The sequence below is a fragment of the Zalophus californianus genome, chromosome 5 (assembly GCF_009762305.2).
Source record: "Zalophus californianus isolate mZalCal1 chromosome 5, mZalCal1.pri.v2, whole genome shotgun sequence".
NCBI lineage: Eukaryota > Metazoa > Chordata > Mammalia > Carnivora > Otariidae > Zalophus > Zalophus californianus.
Genome location: NC_045599.1, coordinates 34,045,490 through 34,062,439, shown reverse-complemented (window position 1 = coordinate 34,062,439; position 16,950 = coordinate 34,045,490). Strand labels below are relative to the sequence as shown.

At 46.5% G+C, this 16,950-nt stretch overlaps 1 protein-coding gene across 23 annotated transcripts in view; it reads right to left on the bottom strand.

Annotated features, from left to right (window-relative positions):
- Positions 1–16,950, bottom strand: part of LOC113928569 (protocadherin gamma-C4) — a 340,355-nt gene that overhangs the window by 90,927 nt on the left and 232,478 nt on the right. The window contains exons 1-2 of one of the 23 annotated variants that reach the window (XM_035727482.1): positions 7,722–8,220; positions 5,554–6,896 (exon numbers count right to left, since the gene is read on the bottom strand). The exons of 17 other annotated variants lie outside the window; for them this stretch is intronic. In XM_035727482.1, coding sequence (XP_035583375.1) covers positions 5,554–6,896; positions 7,722–7,983 — 1,605 coding nt within the window. In that variant the 5' untranslated portion in view covers positions 7,984–8,220. Of the gene's footprint in view, positions 1–478; positions 3,190–5,553; positions 8,230–9,267; positions 11,344–11,640; positions 11,865–14,203; positions 16,803–16,950 lie in introns of those variants that run through there. 5 more of the 23 variants (XM_035727464.1, XM_035727486.1, XM_035727481.1 and 2 more) reach the window with 5 other exon arrangements.

The following is a 16,950-nucleotide window of genomic DNA, read 5'->3' as shown; positions in this document are numbered from 1 at the left end:
CAGCGGGGAGTCTGTTTCTCCCTTTCCTTCTGCCCTCTCCCCAGCCAGTGCTCTGTCTCTCAAATAAATAAATAAAATCTTTAAAAAATAAAACTCTTCTTGTGCATTTTCCTCTCACTTTGTAGTTATAAAGAAAAAGCCTTATATACTCAAGATATTGATGTTCTGAGAAAGAAACACCCACAGAAAGAAAACAGTTATGCCTCAGTAACAAATATTTCTGTGGCAACAGCATAATACCCACTTGTCACCATAAAGGAGATATTGTGTGTATGTGGATAAAGACTATCTCAGGTAAAATTGTCAAAATATTTCAAAATACTTGAGGGCTAATAATGAAGTTACTGGCCCACAGAGAAAGAAAAAGAAAATACTGAGAGTGGGTAAGCAAATGAAGTGATAGTAGATAGGATCTGTTTAGGACTTCTTTTGCCAAAATGTTTTGAAAATTAAACCAAACCTGTTTATTGACACTCACGTGAGCAGAATCATCAGTGTGAGAATTTAATTTGTTATTCTCCTCAGTGAAACTTATTACCAAAGAAGCTTCATTAGAGAGTTCTTGTTGGAGGCCCATTTCTGACGTCATAGTGAGAAAATTAAGCCTTGCTTTCTGAGAATCAGAGGCAACGTACGTATTGTAGGAATAAGGCAAAGTTCCCCGGTTGTAGTTGGGAGAAACCCCTGGTCCAGTCTTATAACAGAGACCAGGCTGAAAGCAGCCCCAGGCAGCCGGGCGGGAGGAGCGTCCCAGGCGCAGGGCAACAGCCAGAATCACCGCGAGGAGGAAGAGCACTGAGATCAAGGCCAAAGACACCACCAGGTAAAACTGCAGCTCAGCCTGGGGGTCAGAGGGCGCCGGGCGGTCGCTGACATCTGGCAGCACTTCTTGTAGGCTGTCGGCGAATACCAGGAGCAGCGTGGCGGTGGCCGAGAGGGGCGGCTGTCCCCCATCCCGCACAGCGACCAGCAGGCGCTGGCGGGCCGCGTCCCTGTCGCCCAAAGAGCGCGCCGTGCGCACCTCGCCCGTGCGCAGCCCCAGGCTGAAGAGTCCCGGCTCGCTGGCCTGCAGCACGTGGTACGACAGCCAGGCATTGTGTCCCGAGTCGGCGTCCACCGCCACCACCTTGGTGACCAGGTAGCCGGGCTGCGCGGCGCGCGGCACCGTGTCGAAGAGCGCCGAGCCGTCGGGCCCCAGCGCCGGGTACAGCACCCGGGGCGCGTTGTCGTTGCGGTCGCCCACCAACACGCGCAGGCTCACGTTGGCGCTGAGCGCGGGCGAGCCCTGGTCGCGGGCCTGCAGGGTCAGCTCGAAGGCGCGCAGCTGCTCGTGGTCGAAGGCGCGCTGCGCGAACACCACCCCGCTCTGCGCGCTCACGGACACGTAGGACGCCAGCGCGCGTGGCTCCAGGTCGCTGTTCACGATGGAATAGGAGACGCGGCCGTTGGGTCCCAGGTCTGGGTCGGAGGCGCCGACTTGTGCAATGGAGGCACCCGGAGGGTTGTTCTCGGCAATATGGACCAAATACAAAGCCTGTTCAAGAACTGGAGCATTGTCGTTGACATCTGCGATGTGCAGAGTGATGCTTGAGCTGGAGGAAAGGGGTGGCTTTCCCCTGTCAGTGGCTGTGATGGTGACATTGTATGAAGGGGTCTTCTCCCGGTCCAAGGACCCATCTGTTACAAGCTTGTAGTAATTATTGGCAGAAGATTCAATTCTGAAAGGAACTGTTTCTTTTATGAGGCATGTGACCTCTCCATTTTCGCCCAAATCTTTGTCATGTGTTTTGAACAGAGCAATCACCATCCCATGTTCTGCGTCCTCGGTTATGGAATTAGACACTGAAGTGAAAATAACCTCTGGGGCATTGTCATTCTCATCTAAAATTTCTATTATAATTTTACATTCAGTGGCCATGCCTCCACCATCCTTGGCTTCTATGCTCATAGTATAACTACTCCTGATTTCGAAGTCTATAGGACCTTCGGATTTAATTTCTCCATTTTGATGGTCTAGCATAAACATATTTCCAATATCTCTTAGTGTTTTGAAGGAGTAGGTGATCTCTGCATTGATGCCCTCATCCTGGTCGATGGCTGTCACCTTTAGCACAGAGGTGCCCAAGGGCAAGTTCTCTGGAAGGCTAACTTTGTACACATCCTGACTGAACACTGGGGGGTTATCGTTGGCATCAGTGACCTCAATCCTGATTTGAATGGTACCACTTCGGACTGGGTCACCCCCATCCACTGCGGTCAGGACTAGAAAATGGGAGCTCTGGTGTTCCCGGTCCAGGGGCTTCTCCAATATTAATTCTGGGGCATTCTTGCCTTCAGTCTTATCCTTCACCATCAGAGAGAAATACTCATTATAGCTGAGTTGGTAACTCTGGAGAGAGTTAGGTCCTACATCTGCATCTATAGCAGATTCCAGACTAAACCGAGTTCCTAGAATTGCAAGTTCATTGATTTGTAAAACAATGCTATTTTGGGGGAAATACGGTGGATTGTCATTTATATCTTCTATCCTCACCATTATATGAAAAACATTTAGAGGATTCTCTGCCACAATCTCAAGGGGCACAACACACAGAGTGCTTTGGGGACAGAGCGACTCCCTATCTATTCTGTCACTGACAAGTATGTTGCCATTCTCCCTGTTTATGGTAAAGTATTGTTTCTCTGCACTAACTCTGAGGTTGCGGTTCAGTAAATCCCTTACTTGCAGCCCCAGGTCTTCAGCAAGGTTCCCTACTACTGAGCCCCTGGCCATTTCTTCAGGAATAGAGTAGCAGATCTGCTCAGAGAGCCCCCCACAGAAAAAAGGCAGCAGGAAGGGAAAGAGTACTTGCCGCTGCCTGGTATGACTCCTCTGCTTCGCCCTAGTTCCCATCCTTTTCTTCGCTGCTGCAGCCTCAGATGTTACGAGAAGATGCTTTACCAATTGTGTTTAAAATATTTACTGCTAATGCGTAGAAAACTTAACACTCTGTTCCAAGGCATTCCATTCCATATTCCAGAATCATTTGCTGAGCAGAGAGCACGAATCTGGGCTTTATCTCCTTTCAGAACTGCTTCCGTGACTGTGCAGAAAACCACTTAGGTAGATCGTGGACTCCAGTTCTTGCAGCGCATTGGCCAACAGCGGCACTCGGAGTCTACTTAGAAAACTGCAGTCCGAAGCCTTGCAAATAATGAGATTCGCTATTCTGACAGATTTGTTGGACTGATGTATAGGGAATGAGGTAATAACTGAGTTTTGGATGTGTCTATTTTCTAGTGTTTACTATCAAAGAAGGTTCCTTAGAGATCTGATTCTACAGAAGAGTCATTAACCCAGTATAGAAAAGTTTATCTTTTTCTAATCAGAGGCAGAGCACATACTGGAGGAATAAAGCAAAGTCTTCTCTCCAGACTTAGAACAAAGACCACATGGTAAAATAGCCTCACCAAGTGATATGGGGAAATTTTTACAGCCATGAAATAATACCCAGTATTAGCTTCAATCTTATGTGCAGATAATTTTCCTCCTCCTTTGTCCAGAGCAAACTGGAGGAGAGCTCAAAGGCATAATCAGGATAAGGATGACCAATGACATATAGCCTTCCTTGCTACTTATAAGAGAGATTTATGAAAGGGATTATTAACTATTGTATACCTTCACCATAAACAGAATATAAAAGCATACCCTAGTAGGTTACCATAGGAATTTAATGACATGCAAAAATGTGAGGTGTTCTATTTTTATCCTTCTCTTTAACTGGACCACATGTTGTACCATAACAGAACTTTATCACTACCTCTGAGTCAAAATAACTGTCTTAATCTCAAGTTTCAAAGCTAACCTTTCTTTTTTGTTTTCCAAGATTTTGGTTGCCAGCTCCTAACTGTTCAGACGATGTTTTAAAAATATATATGGAACAACCTCCTTCTCCCCACAAATACTTCATATCCTTTTTTTCATCTAACTTCAATTCAAGTAAAATGCCTTAAGTCTTTTTTTTCTGTTTGGAATTCCATAGGCATAAAATTTATCCCTACATGCTCAAGGCACTCTGACATTTTTCTTGATGTTGGGACAAATTTAGGCATCTGTTGCAGGATTTCCCTCTCCTATAGTTGAAATTCTTTTTGCCCAAACATTAGACAATTATAGTTAAATATATTAAGGTCAATACCTAAATGAGAAAGGAAAACTTGAAAGGGAACCTGAACATGTAAATAATCTGGGTCAAATGTTTCAAAGCGGCATGAAGAGTGCTAAGCTGAACTGATTGTGATGATTCCTGTGATCAAATATCCTCAAAAATTTCCTTTCCTCATTTGACTTTCCTCGACATTGTTTCAGGTAACATGTAGGTCATTAGGTAACTACAAGGGCTTCAATTACAAGTTGGTTCTGAATATAAGGATTGAATATACTTACATATAATACAAAATGAATTTTCAAAGGAAATAAAAAAGGAATCCATGACTCACAGGCATATTGAAAACAGACAACAAAAAAAGGAAATACCAAATAGGAATACCAGCTAAATCAGTTTCATAAGGTCCAAATAACTACTGCATCTCTTATATTTACAAACTGGTCCACATCAGTAAATCTGAAAAATGTAAGCATGTTTAGCCAATTTGTAAATAACTTTTTGAGAAGCACTGGATCAAAATTATTTCTGCAAGTGAATTTACCACATTAAAAAATCTTGAACACACACTAAAGTACAAGTAAGAGAATAAAAGGAAATAATACCAGTTCAACAATTCAACTACTCAGAACAATCAAATGACTGCACTGTAGAAACAGAAAAGATGTCTAGAACTTGAGGGGGGAAAAGTGTACATTTTCTCTACCAAGAGAATCTAGTAGTAAAAAGGCAGTCAATATATCTGTTTTGGTAGTATAAATAAAAGAAAGTTGAAATAATCAACATAAACATATCACCACCCATCAAAGATCAAAATAGATTTCTTTCATGCTCAGAGAAAAGCTTACATCTGTAAACACCTACATGTAAGTGTGTATATATGTGTGTATAGATAAGGAAAAGAGCTACAGAGTGTATCCCACTGAATGAAGAGGGCCAAATTTGAACATTAGAAGTAAAGCAAATAATGGTAGAATATAATTATGAATTAGGGAAGGCAATGTGAAGTTGTAATAGGGAAATAAATAAAAACTGTGAATCATTAATTTGAATCCTAACCAGTTTACATTGATAGCCACAAGACACTGATGATAGAAAATTTTACTAAAATTTAACTTATTATAAAGCAAGCCATGATAGCTGAACTAGACCTTTAGAATCAAAAGAGAATATACCATAGGGGAGGAAAAAAACTTTCTTAAAAATGATGGTAATTTGTTGAAAGATAAAGTACAGGAACTCACATGTATTGCTCTAAATATGTATGAACTGAATATGTTCCCTCCCCCCACACTAAAAACAGGGTTGGTTTTTGTCTTTGTTTTTTTATGTTGTTTTGTTTTGAAAAAGCCATTTAAAAGACTTGTGCGGAGATACTAGCAACTCAGAGTCAGGTAATAAATCTCACCTGATTATTCGTGGAGTCGAGATTGCCTAAACCAGCAGCCGAATCTTCAGCTATCAAGAGTGGCTCGCTTTTCTCACAGCTCTCCTGACTGAGGAGCGTGTCCGCGTAGTTGGGCTGGGGGAAGATCACGTGACTCTTCCGAGAGTCCGCGGTCAGGGAGACCTCGTGGGAATAGGTCTGCAGGAAAGCCCGCACCCCGTCCACGCCCACAAAGTGCGAGGCCGGCACGCCCACCAGCCCGCCTCCGGAAGCCTGGAGCAGACGCGACGCGTGCCAGCGCCTCAGCCTGAGCGCCAGCAGCACGATGACAAAGGCCAGGAAGACGCACGAGACTGCCGCCACCGCCACCACCAGATATAGCGTGAGGTCCGAATCGTCTGGGTCGGCGGGGGTCCTGATGCTGCCCAGATCGGCCAGGACGGCTGGGATACTGTCGGCCACGGCCACGGTGAGCGTGACGGTGGCCGAGAGAGGGGGCTGGCCGTGGTCCTGCACCGCCACCACCAGGCTCTGCTTGAGCGCGTCTCTGTCCAGCAGGGCCCGCGCCGTGCGCACCTCGCCCGTGTGCAGCCCCACCGCGAAGAGCCCTGGCTCGCTCGCCTTGAGCAGACGGTAGGACAGCCAGGCGTTCTGGCCCGAGTCTCTGTCCACCGCCACCACCTTGGAGACCAGGTAGCCGGGCTCTGCGGAGCGGGGCGCCAGTTCCACGCCGGAGGAACCATCGGTGGGGATGGTGGGGTACAGGATCTCTGGCACGTTGTCATTCTGGTCCAGCACGAATATGCTGACAGACACATTGCTGCTGAGTGGCGGCTTCCCGCTGTCCTGCGCTGTCACCCAGAGCTGCAGGTCACGGAACTGTTCATAGTCAAAGGAGCGCAGTGCGTACAGGGTGCCAGTGTCTGAGTTGATGGAGATGTAGGAGGATAAAGGTTCTCCCTGGAGGGTATCTTCCACCAAGGAATAAGTGACCTGGGAGTTCTCATTGCTGTCCAGATCTATCGCCATCACTGAGAAGAAGGAGGCTCCTCTGGCGTTGTTTTCAGGTATGTAGACAGAGTAAGATGAGTCAGCAAAAGTTGGAGGATTATCATTGTCATCTGCTATATTTAGTGAAATGTGAGTTTCTGTAGACAAAGGCGGGAATCCCTGATCTGTGGCTATCAAGGTTATATTATAGCTGTGGACCTGCTCCCTGTCCAGCATTCTGGTTGTTACCAACTTGTAATAATTTCCGTAAGTCTTTTCCAACGTAAAAGGCAAACTGTTAGGAACGAAACATGAGACTTGACCATTTTCCCCAGAGTCTTGATCTTGCACATTTAGAAGAGCAATAACTGTACCTGGAGGAGAGTTTTCCAGAACTGAATTAGTAGAAGATGTGATAGTTATTTCTGGAGCATTATCATTGACATCCACAACTGTGATCAACATCTTAGCAGTGGTGGAGAGACCTCCACCATCTTGGCCTTGAATTTCCATCTCATAGAATCTATATTTCTCAAAATCCAGAGACCCTCGTATTAAGACTTCTCCAGTTTGAGAATCTAACTGGAATATTTCAGAAATTTTGCTTTCCATATTCTGGAATGAATACACCACTTCCCCATTGATTCCCTCATCTGGATCAGTTGCATTTACCATGAGCACCCGAGTTCCAGAGCTGAGATTCTCAGGAATACTAACTCGATATACAGACTGTGTAAACTTTGGTACATGGTCATTTACATCGAGGACCACCACATGAATGGCAACAGCACCCTGGTGGATGGGATCTCCTCCATCGAAGGCTGTGAGGAGGAGGCGGTGAGCAGCCTCTTTCTCCCGATCCAGACTCCCCTCCAGCACTAGTTCGGGATTCTTGGCCCCATCCGTTCCGCCTCGCATTTGTAAGGAAAAGTAACTATTAGGATTGAGCTGGTAGCTCTGGAGGGAGTTCATTCCTACATCTGGATCCCTAGCGCCAGGAAGGGGAAATCTGGATCCCGGAGTTGCGTGTTCACTGACTTTTATCTCTATTTCCGCCTCCTGGAAGCTGGGGGCGTTATCATTAACATCCATTATTTCCACCTCCACTCCGTAAATCTTCAGGGTATCTTCCACAAGTATCTCTATATTTAAAAAACAGGAAGACAGTGTCTCACAGAGCTCTTCCCGGTCTAACCTACCTGCAGTGATCAAGCTGCCACTTCGCGGATTCAGAGCGAAAAGCTGCATCCTATCTCTGGAGATGATGCGGACTCCGTGTTCCGCCAGCTCCCAGGGTTCCAGCCCCAGGTCCTTGGAAATATTGCCCACGAAGAAGCCTTTGTCTGTCTCTTCAGGCACCGAGTATCGGATGTGCCCTGCCCCAGATTCCTGTAGCGTCCTCAGAAAAATGTACAGGAGGACCAGCCCCCTGCGGTCCAGGCGCAGTAGCCGATTTCCCATAGCAGTAAGCTGAGCCTATATTCCCTGATTTCTTGAACTGTTTTGTTCTGAATCAGCTTATGTATCTACGAAGTTCCGTAATGACTGCATCCAAAATATATCAGAGAGCGAACTACTTTAAGTTTCCAGCATCAGGATCTGTGAGTATCCGTATTATTCGGCTTTGTGTTGTAGAGATGGGGGAGGGAAGGACTGCCGCTTACAGCTTTCCATTCCCTGATTGGTGAAGAGCGGCGCCTAGAGCCGAATCTTATTATTGCAACGAGTAAAGAAAACCCAAAAAATGTGTCTTTCCCAGAAGTTATTACACACTTCTTCGAGAATTACACATATTTGTAACACTGAAAATTGCACACAATAAAGAGTTGTATAATGTGATGTTAAATGTTAAACAAGAGAACTTAATAAAAGGAGTAATTATTAAAAGAGCTTGCTTAATTAAAAAAATATTTTCAAATACTACTGGAACTGAAAACTTGCAGGTTAGATTTGCTTCCTATTGATTTTTACCTACTGAAGGGAACAGCATTTGTGGATGTGGAACTAGCCAAGTTCCAAAAAAATATCACGAGACCGCATGACTATAATCCCTACCAATATTTTATTGAGTAAAATAAACATTTGAGAAAATTTGGATGGCATTAGGATTGTCATTTAAAATACCATGGCATAACACTATAATTGTGTTCCATATTCTTAATTAAGAAGTATTCAATTTCATGGAAAATTTGCCTGAGATTTCTATATATATTTTACTTTAAATTGCATAGCAGAAGGACTGCAGCATTGTAAACTTTAGTCTAAACAGTTATACCATTAGGTTTGACCTAGGTTTACTTTTAGGAACTTTATCAAGAGATTGAATCTAGAATCATTATTTTTATTTATTTATTTTTAAGTAAGCTCTATGCCCAAGTAGGGCTTGAACTCATAACCCTGAGATCAAGGGTCGCATACTCTACCAACTGAGCCAACCAAGCCCCCTGAATCTAGAATCTTTAAATAACAATGCTATAGGGGCAACTGGGTGGCTCAATCGATTAAGTGTCTGCCTTCAGCTCAGTCATAAGCTGGGGGTCCTGGGATGGAGCCCCCGAATATGGGCTCCCTGCTCAGTGGAGAGTGGGCTTCTCCCTCTGCCCCTCCCCCTGCTCATGCTCTCTCACTCTCTCGCTCACACTCTCTCTCGAATAAATAAATAAATAAATATTTTTAAAAATAACAATGCTATATTGGAATATTTTGGCATATTATAATACAAAAGTCATTATTTTAAATACTCACCTGTTTAAAAGTCTTATCTGCTTCAACGTTAGTAATTAAAATGCTAGCCAATAGCCCCGAAGGGCTATCTTTGTTAAGAATATCTTGTGTGGCTGGAAAATGATCAACAGATGTGAGAAAATTAAATTCCGGATTACTTTGATCCCCTGGCACACATAAATTATAGGCATAGGGCAATGTTCCCTCACTGTAGTTGGGGGGAATCTCGGGTCCAGACTTGGACCAGAGAGCAGACCCAAAGCAACCCCTTGCGGCGGGGCTGGAAGAGCTTCGCAGGCGCAGGGAAACGGCCAGAGTCAATGCGAGGAGGAAGAGCACCGAGATCAAGGCCAAAGACACCACCAGGTAAAACTGCAGCTCAGCCTGGGGGTCAGAGGGCGCCGGGCGGTCGCTGACATCTGGCAGCACTTCTTGTAGGCTGTCGGCGAAAACCAGGAGCAGCGTGGCGGTGGCCGAGAGGGGCGGCTGTCCCCCATCCCGCACAGCGACCAGCAGGCGCTGGCGGGCCGCGTCCCTGTCGCCCAAAGAGCGCGCCGTGCGCACCTCGCCCGTGCGCAGCCCCAGGCTGAAGAGTCCCGGCTCGCTGGCCTGCAGCACGTGGTACGACAGCCAGGCGTTGTGTCCCGAGTCGGCGTCCACCGCCACCACCTTGGTGACCAGGTAGCCGGGCTGCGCGGCGCGCGGCACCGTGTCGAAGAGCGCCGAGCCGTCGGGCCCCAGCGCCGGGTACAGCACCCGGGGCGCGTTGTCGTTGCGGTCGCCCACCAACACGCGCAGGCTCACGTTGGCGCTGAGCGCGGGCGAGCCCTGGTCGCGGGCCTGCAGGGTCAGCTCGAAGGCGCGCAGCTGCTCGTGGTCGAAGGCGCGCTGCGCGAACACCACCCCGCTCTGCGCGCTCACGGACACGTAGGACGCCAGCGCGCGTGGCTCCAGGTCGCTGTTCACGATGGAGTAGGAGACGCGGCCGTTGGGTCCCAGATCCGGGTCCGAGGCGCTGACTTGGGCAATAGAGGCGCCTGGAGGATTGTTCTCGGCCACGTGAACCACGTAGGAGGCCTGATGGAAAACCGGCGCGTTGTCATTGACGTCGGTGATGTGTAGGGTGATGGTAGTGCTGGAGGAGAGGGGCGGCTTGCCCCTGTCAGTGGCTGTTATGGTGACATTGTATTCCGGAGTCTGTTCTCGGTCTAGGGGTCCATCTGTCACCAGCTTGTAGTAATTATTAGATGAAGAATGAATCTTAAACGGAATATCTCTGCTTAAATTACATGTGACTTCTCCATTTTCCCCAGAATCCTGGTCCTGTGTTTTGAAGAGAGCCACAACCATTCCTGGATGGGAATCCTCCAAAATCTGATCAGAGAGAGAAGTGATGATTATTTCAGGGTTGTTGTCATTTTCGTCTAGAACTTCTACGATTACTTTACACTGTGTAGAGAGGGATCCTCGGTCTTTGGCTTCTACATCCATGGTATATCTTTCTACTTCTTCAAAATCCAACGGTTGATGAGTTATAATGTTTCCTGTAGCAGAATCCAGAGAGAACACGTGCTGGGCTTTATTAGCTACACCAAGGAATGAGTAGGTGATCTCAGCATTGAAGCCTTCATCTCGGTCAGTGGCGCTCACCTTCACCACCAAAGTGCCTGGGGGCACGCCTTCCCGAAGACTGACCCTGTACATATCTCGGCTGAACACTGGGGGGTTATCATTGGCATCCACCACCAGGATTTGGATTTGAGCTGTGCTGCTTCGTGGTGGATCCCCACTGTCTAAGGCTGTCAGCACCAGATGATGAGAGCTTTGTGTTTCTCGGTCCAGGGTCTTCTTCAGTACTAATTCTGGATATTTGCCACCATCAGGACTGTCTTTCACCACCAAGGAGAAATACTCATTAGGACTTAATTGGTATTTGCTTAGTGAATTCATGCTAATATCAGGATCTTCTGCAGACTCAAGAATTGCTCTGGTCCCCGGGGTGACAGATTCACTGATTTCTAAATTTATTTCATCTTTATGGAATTGAGGGGCATGGTCATTAATATCCTCAACAACCACAATGATATGAAAAATATTTAAAGGATTTTCCACCACGGCTTCCAACTGCAACTCACATCTTCTTCTCTCTTTGCATATCTGCTCACGGTCTATTCGGTCCTTCACCAGTAAGTCCCCGCTCTCCGCATCTACACTGAAAAGCAGCTTCTCTGTGCTAACTCGCAGCTTCCGAGCCGACACATCCAGGACGCTGAGCCCGAGATCTTTGGCGAGATTCCCCACCACCGAGCCCTTGGCCAGTTCCTCGGGAATGGAGTAGCGGATCGGCTCGCAGAGCGCGGGGTAGAACAAAGGTAGCAGGAAGGAAAACAGTACCTGCAGCCTGCCGGCGGGGCGCCTCTGAACACAGCTCCCTCCCATTGCGCGCTCTAGTTCTCACTGGGTCCCAGTCACTCGAGCTGGAGAAAGTGCACGCTATCACACTGGTAGCATTCGTCCCAGAACATACAGACCCTCCAGTCTTGGGGCTGGGAATCTTTGTATGCTGGGGAAAGTCTGCGCAGCCCGGAACCCGGTGTAGAAGTGGGTTCTTTCTCTTTATGTTGTTGCCAGCACAGGAAAACCCAGGCTAGAGGCTGAGGAATCCCGGGCGACAGCACTTGCCCTGTACTGGCCGACAGCGGCGCCCAGAGGCTTTGCGTGGAACTGCAATATAGTTTTTCTCTATTTCAGGAAATCTTTTAATTTTTAATTTTTTAAATTTTAAAAACATTTTAATTTTATGTAATCTCTTCACCTGACGTGGGGTTCGAACCCACAAACCCAAGATCAAGAGTTGCATGTTCTGCCGACTGAGCCAGCCAGGCACCGGAGGAAATCTTTTTTTAAATGTTAGGTGATACCAGCTAAAATATTGAATCTTATTTCTCATTGATTTCATTTTCATCATGAAACATGTTTCACATGGTCAAAATTATCATATGTTTTATACGTTAAAATTTACATAAACTTTGAACAGGTAAAATGATTTTCAAAATTCAAAAAAGCACAGAAGAATATAGAGAGGAAAGTAGGTCTTCTATCCCGTGGCTCATTGCTATCCAGTTCTTCCATCCAGAGGCAATCACTGTTGTTCCTTTTAAAAGTAGTTATCCACAAAGGCTAATACTGAAGATAAGCAAAAAACTTTTTCATCTTCAGTCCTAGCTTATATTTAGCTAGAAAGTATTAATCCATCCTCCATATTGAGGAACTAGAAGGCAGTAATTCCCATATTCATTACAATCATCTAGAGGATTCTGTACTGCTTTGATGTAATAATACTTAAAAACACTTGGTTACAATAGCTACCATGTCAAAAGAGTTTTTTTTAAAAAACCTGTGTTTTTCAGAACAATAAAATTATTTCCAATAGATGCATAATAATTTTGACTCTCCCAAAGCCAGAAATTTAAAATGTCTGTGTCCATGATGTAAGCTAATAACTACAACCCAAAAGGATGTGCTCTCCTTCCACAGACCTATTGTTCAACAAATGTTGGATGACATGTCATGGTCTCATAAGTATTTTGAGACACATTAGGGCATTCTTTGACTTTATGCTACCATATTAGTTTAGAAGAATATTAGTAATAGTTAAAAGTAAGATATCAGGGGTGCCTGGGTGTGTTAAGCGTCTGCCTTCGGCTCAGGTCATGATCCCAGGGTTCTGGCATTGAGGCCCGCATCAGGCTTCCTGCTTCAAGAAGCCTGCTTCTCTCTCTCCCACTCCCCCCACTTGTGTTTCTGCTCTCACCATCTCTCTCTGTCAATTAAATAAAATAAAAGTAAGATATCAAACCAAATACATCACCATCATCACTAAATGGACTCATTAGTAACTCTACTGATCGTTTGTTTAGAATAATTTTGTGTACTTCTCTGCTTATATTCAGATCTCCCACAGAAGTGATATTTCTTTCTTGACTTTGTTTATTGTGACTTAATTTCAGAGTTTTCAGATATTCAGGTGGGTCTTCTTTCTTGTACATTGAAGAGCCACTGAAATACTGTTGGCACACATCTTCAGCAGCTGTTCTTGGGAACATGTACAAATCTGTCTCCCCAGTCTATATTTTTTCAGCCTTAGAGATCGGAGAATTTAACAAAAAATGCTGACAGCAGAACCCAAAATTTGCTTCATTTAACCTTCTGTAGGTTCTCTAGAATCCATACTGAGCAAGGAAAGTCAAATTAAAATGCTATGTCTTTCACATAACAGTATGAAAATAGAATCACAAGCAAAAAGGATGCTGCCTTGTTACCAATGATGGAAAAATTTAAGGACACGGTGTTATCAATTGTTAATAAAATATTAATGAAAAATTCAAATCTCTTTAGGAAGCATATTCAACTGTAACTGTCGCTACAAGGTAAAGTTTGAAAAATAAAACCACAAAAGTGTTGAGAAGTGGTGTTGTGAGGCGCCTTGTATTGGCATTGTTTCCAGTGAAGCTAATGCATTTGTTTCTGATATTCACCTATTCTTACCAGACCCGCCTTCAAAACAAGAGCTAGGGTTGCCTAAGGGGCTAGGATTTCAGCACGTGGCCAAAAGAAGTGCACATAAATTGAGAGACACTTCTGTATGGAAATCCTCTCAGGAATTGTCATATTGTATTCAACAAAACTATAAAATAGAAGATTCTGCAAGGCCATTCATAACAGCCTGTGACCACAGCCCTTCATTGGGATTAGGTGACTATTGACCAGAAAGTTAAAACATACCAACTTCAATAACCATCAAGTTCTACTCTTCATTGTTTTAGCAAGAAAAAAGTAACATTAAAACGGAAAAAAAAAGTGAAACAATAAAGATCGGAATTTTCTATCATTATGCTGTAAACCTAAAAGTAATGCCAATTATAATTCTTAAAAGGAGAGTAAAACTAGAACTCACTGGAACCAAAGGGGTATCTTCTACAGGAAACTTCGAATCATCTAACAAAGACAAAGGATCCTTTTTCCCACAGCTCTCCTGGCTGATGAGCGTGTCCGCGTAGTTGGGCTGGGGGAAGATCACGTGACTCTTTCGCGAGTCCGCGGTCAGGGAGACCTCGTGGGAATAGGTCTGCAGGAAAGCCCGCACCCCGTCCACGCCCACAAAGTGCGAGGCCGGCACGCCCACCAGCCCGCCTCCGGAAGCCTGGAGCAGACGCGACGCGTGCCAGCGCCTCAGCCTGAGCGCCAGCAGCACGATGACAAAGGCCAGGAAGACGCACGAGACTGCCGCCACCGCCACCACCAGATACAGCGTGAGGTCCGAATCGTCTGGGTCGGCGGGGGTCCTGATGCTGCCCAGATCGGCCAGGACGGCTGGGATGTTGTCGGCCACGGCCACGGTGAGCGTGACGGTGGCCGAGAGAGGGGGCTGGCCGTGGTCCTGCACCGCCACCACCAGGCTCTGCTTGAGCGCGTCTCTGTCCAGCAGGGCCCGCGCCGTGCGCACCTCGCCCGTGTGTAGCCCCACCGCGAAGAGCCCTGGCTCGCTCGCCTTGAGCAGGCGGTAGGACAGCCAGGCGTTCTGGCCCGAGTCTCTGTCCACCGCCACCACCTTGGTGACCAGGTAGCCGGGCTCTGCGGAGCGGGGTGCCAGCTCCATGCCAGTGGAACCATCGGTGGGGAGAGCAGGGTACAGGATCTCTGGTGTGTTGTCATTCTGGTCCAGCACGAATATACTCAGTGACACATTGCTGCTAAGTGGTGGGTCCCCACTGTCAGTGGCAATCACCTGAATCTGTAGATCACGAAACTGTTCGTAGTCAAAGGATCGAAGTGCATACAGGACTCCTGTGTCAGAGTTTATGGAGATGTAGGAGGACAGAGGTGCTTCCTGGAAAGTGTCTTCAGCTAGGGAGTAAATAACCTGAGCATTCTCGAGGCTGTCCGGGTCATGTGCAGTCACTGAGAAGATGGAGGCACCTCTAGGGTTGTTCTCCAGGATATAGGTGAAGTAGGAGATGTGGGAAAAGGTGGGTGGGTTATCATTAATATCTGCCACTTGCAGGGTGAAGTGAGTTTCCATTAATAGTGGTGGATTTCCTCCATCTGTGGCCATCACTGTAATATTGTAAGAGGATACCTGTTCCCTGTCAAGGGTTCTGTGTGTCACCAGTCTATAATAACCGTCGATGGATTTTTCTAACTTAAATGGTAGAGTCTCTGATATGGAACAGGTGACCTGTCCATTCTGCCCAGAGTCTGGATCATGCACGTTTAAAAGGGCTATAACAGTCCCCAGAGGTGAGTTTTCCATCAGGGGACTAAACAGAGATGTGATGGCCACCTCTGGACTGTTGTCATTTACATCTTCTACTGTAATCAATACTTTTGCCATTGCAAGATATGCTCCTCCATCTTCTGCTTGTATTTCTAATTCATAGAAATCTGTTTCTTCATAATCTAGATTTGCTGATAGTTTTATTTCCCCAGTATTTTTGTTTAGTTGGAATTTCAACAATTGCGTGTCAGGTGATTTTCGGAACGAATATGTTACTTCTCCATTGACTCCTTCATCCCTGTCTGTGGCAGTGACTGTCAGCAGCTGTGTGCCCACAGGCAAGCTCTCCAGAACACTCACATGATATTCTGGCAATGTGAAGACTGGTGCGTTGTCATTTGCATCGAAGACAGTCACACTGATGAGAACCGTACCAGATAGGAGAGGGTTGCCCCCGTCCATGGCAGTGAGGACAAGGTGGTGCACTGCCTCTTCCTCCCGATCCAGGGCGTGCTCCAGCACCAGCTCTGGGTATTTGACTCCATAGGCATGACTTTGAACTGCTAAGGAGAAGTGCTTATTGGAGCTAAGCTGGTAGCTTTGGAGGGAGTTCACACCCACATCCGGATCAACAGCTTCCAGGAGAGGAAATCGCATCCCTGGAGCGACATTTTCATTAATTTTTACATCTACATTTTCTGCTTGGAATTTTGGGGCATTATCGTTGATATCAGTTACTTCTATTTCGATCCCAAAAAGTTTCACCCTATCTTCCACAAGAATGTTAAAATTCACCAGACACTGCGCGCTCTGAGCGCAGAGCTCCTCCCGGTCTATCCTGCCCGCGGTGACCAAGCTGCCGCTTCGCGGGTTCAGAGCGAAAAGCTGCGTCCTACCTCTGGAGATGATGCGGACTCCACGCTCCGCCAGCTCCCGGGGCTCCAGCCCCAGATCCTTGGAAATGTTGCCCACGAAAGAGCCTTTCTCCAGCTCCTCAGGAACGGAGTAGCGGATCTGCCGGGCTTCAGCCTCCCATGACAGACCGAGAACAAGACAGAGCAGAACCAGCGCGGTGCGGTTGGAGCGGTTCGTTTTAGCAGCCATTGTTGTCTAGTCAAGGAATTCTTGCCAAGTACTCACTGGGCACGTTGTGTGTTTTGACCGATTCCTTTTTCTTTCCCTGGCTTCAGAGAGCCTCGGTAGCCTAGGCACCTTAAATTCTGGAGTGAGTTTTGCTGCAGCTCTGCAGCCGGTTCGTAGGAACTGAGGAGCTTTGTGTAGTCAGAGCCCTGAGAATCCGGATTGAGCGCGGGCTGCGCTTCTCTCCTAGCAGGCGAACAGCGGCGCTCAGAGTCCTCAGAAGTTACTGCACCCACTGGGTATGCAATGGACAACAAACGCTACTCTTTTGTTGGATATTTTATTTT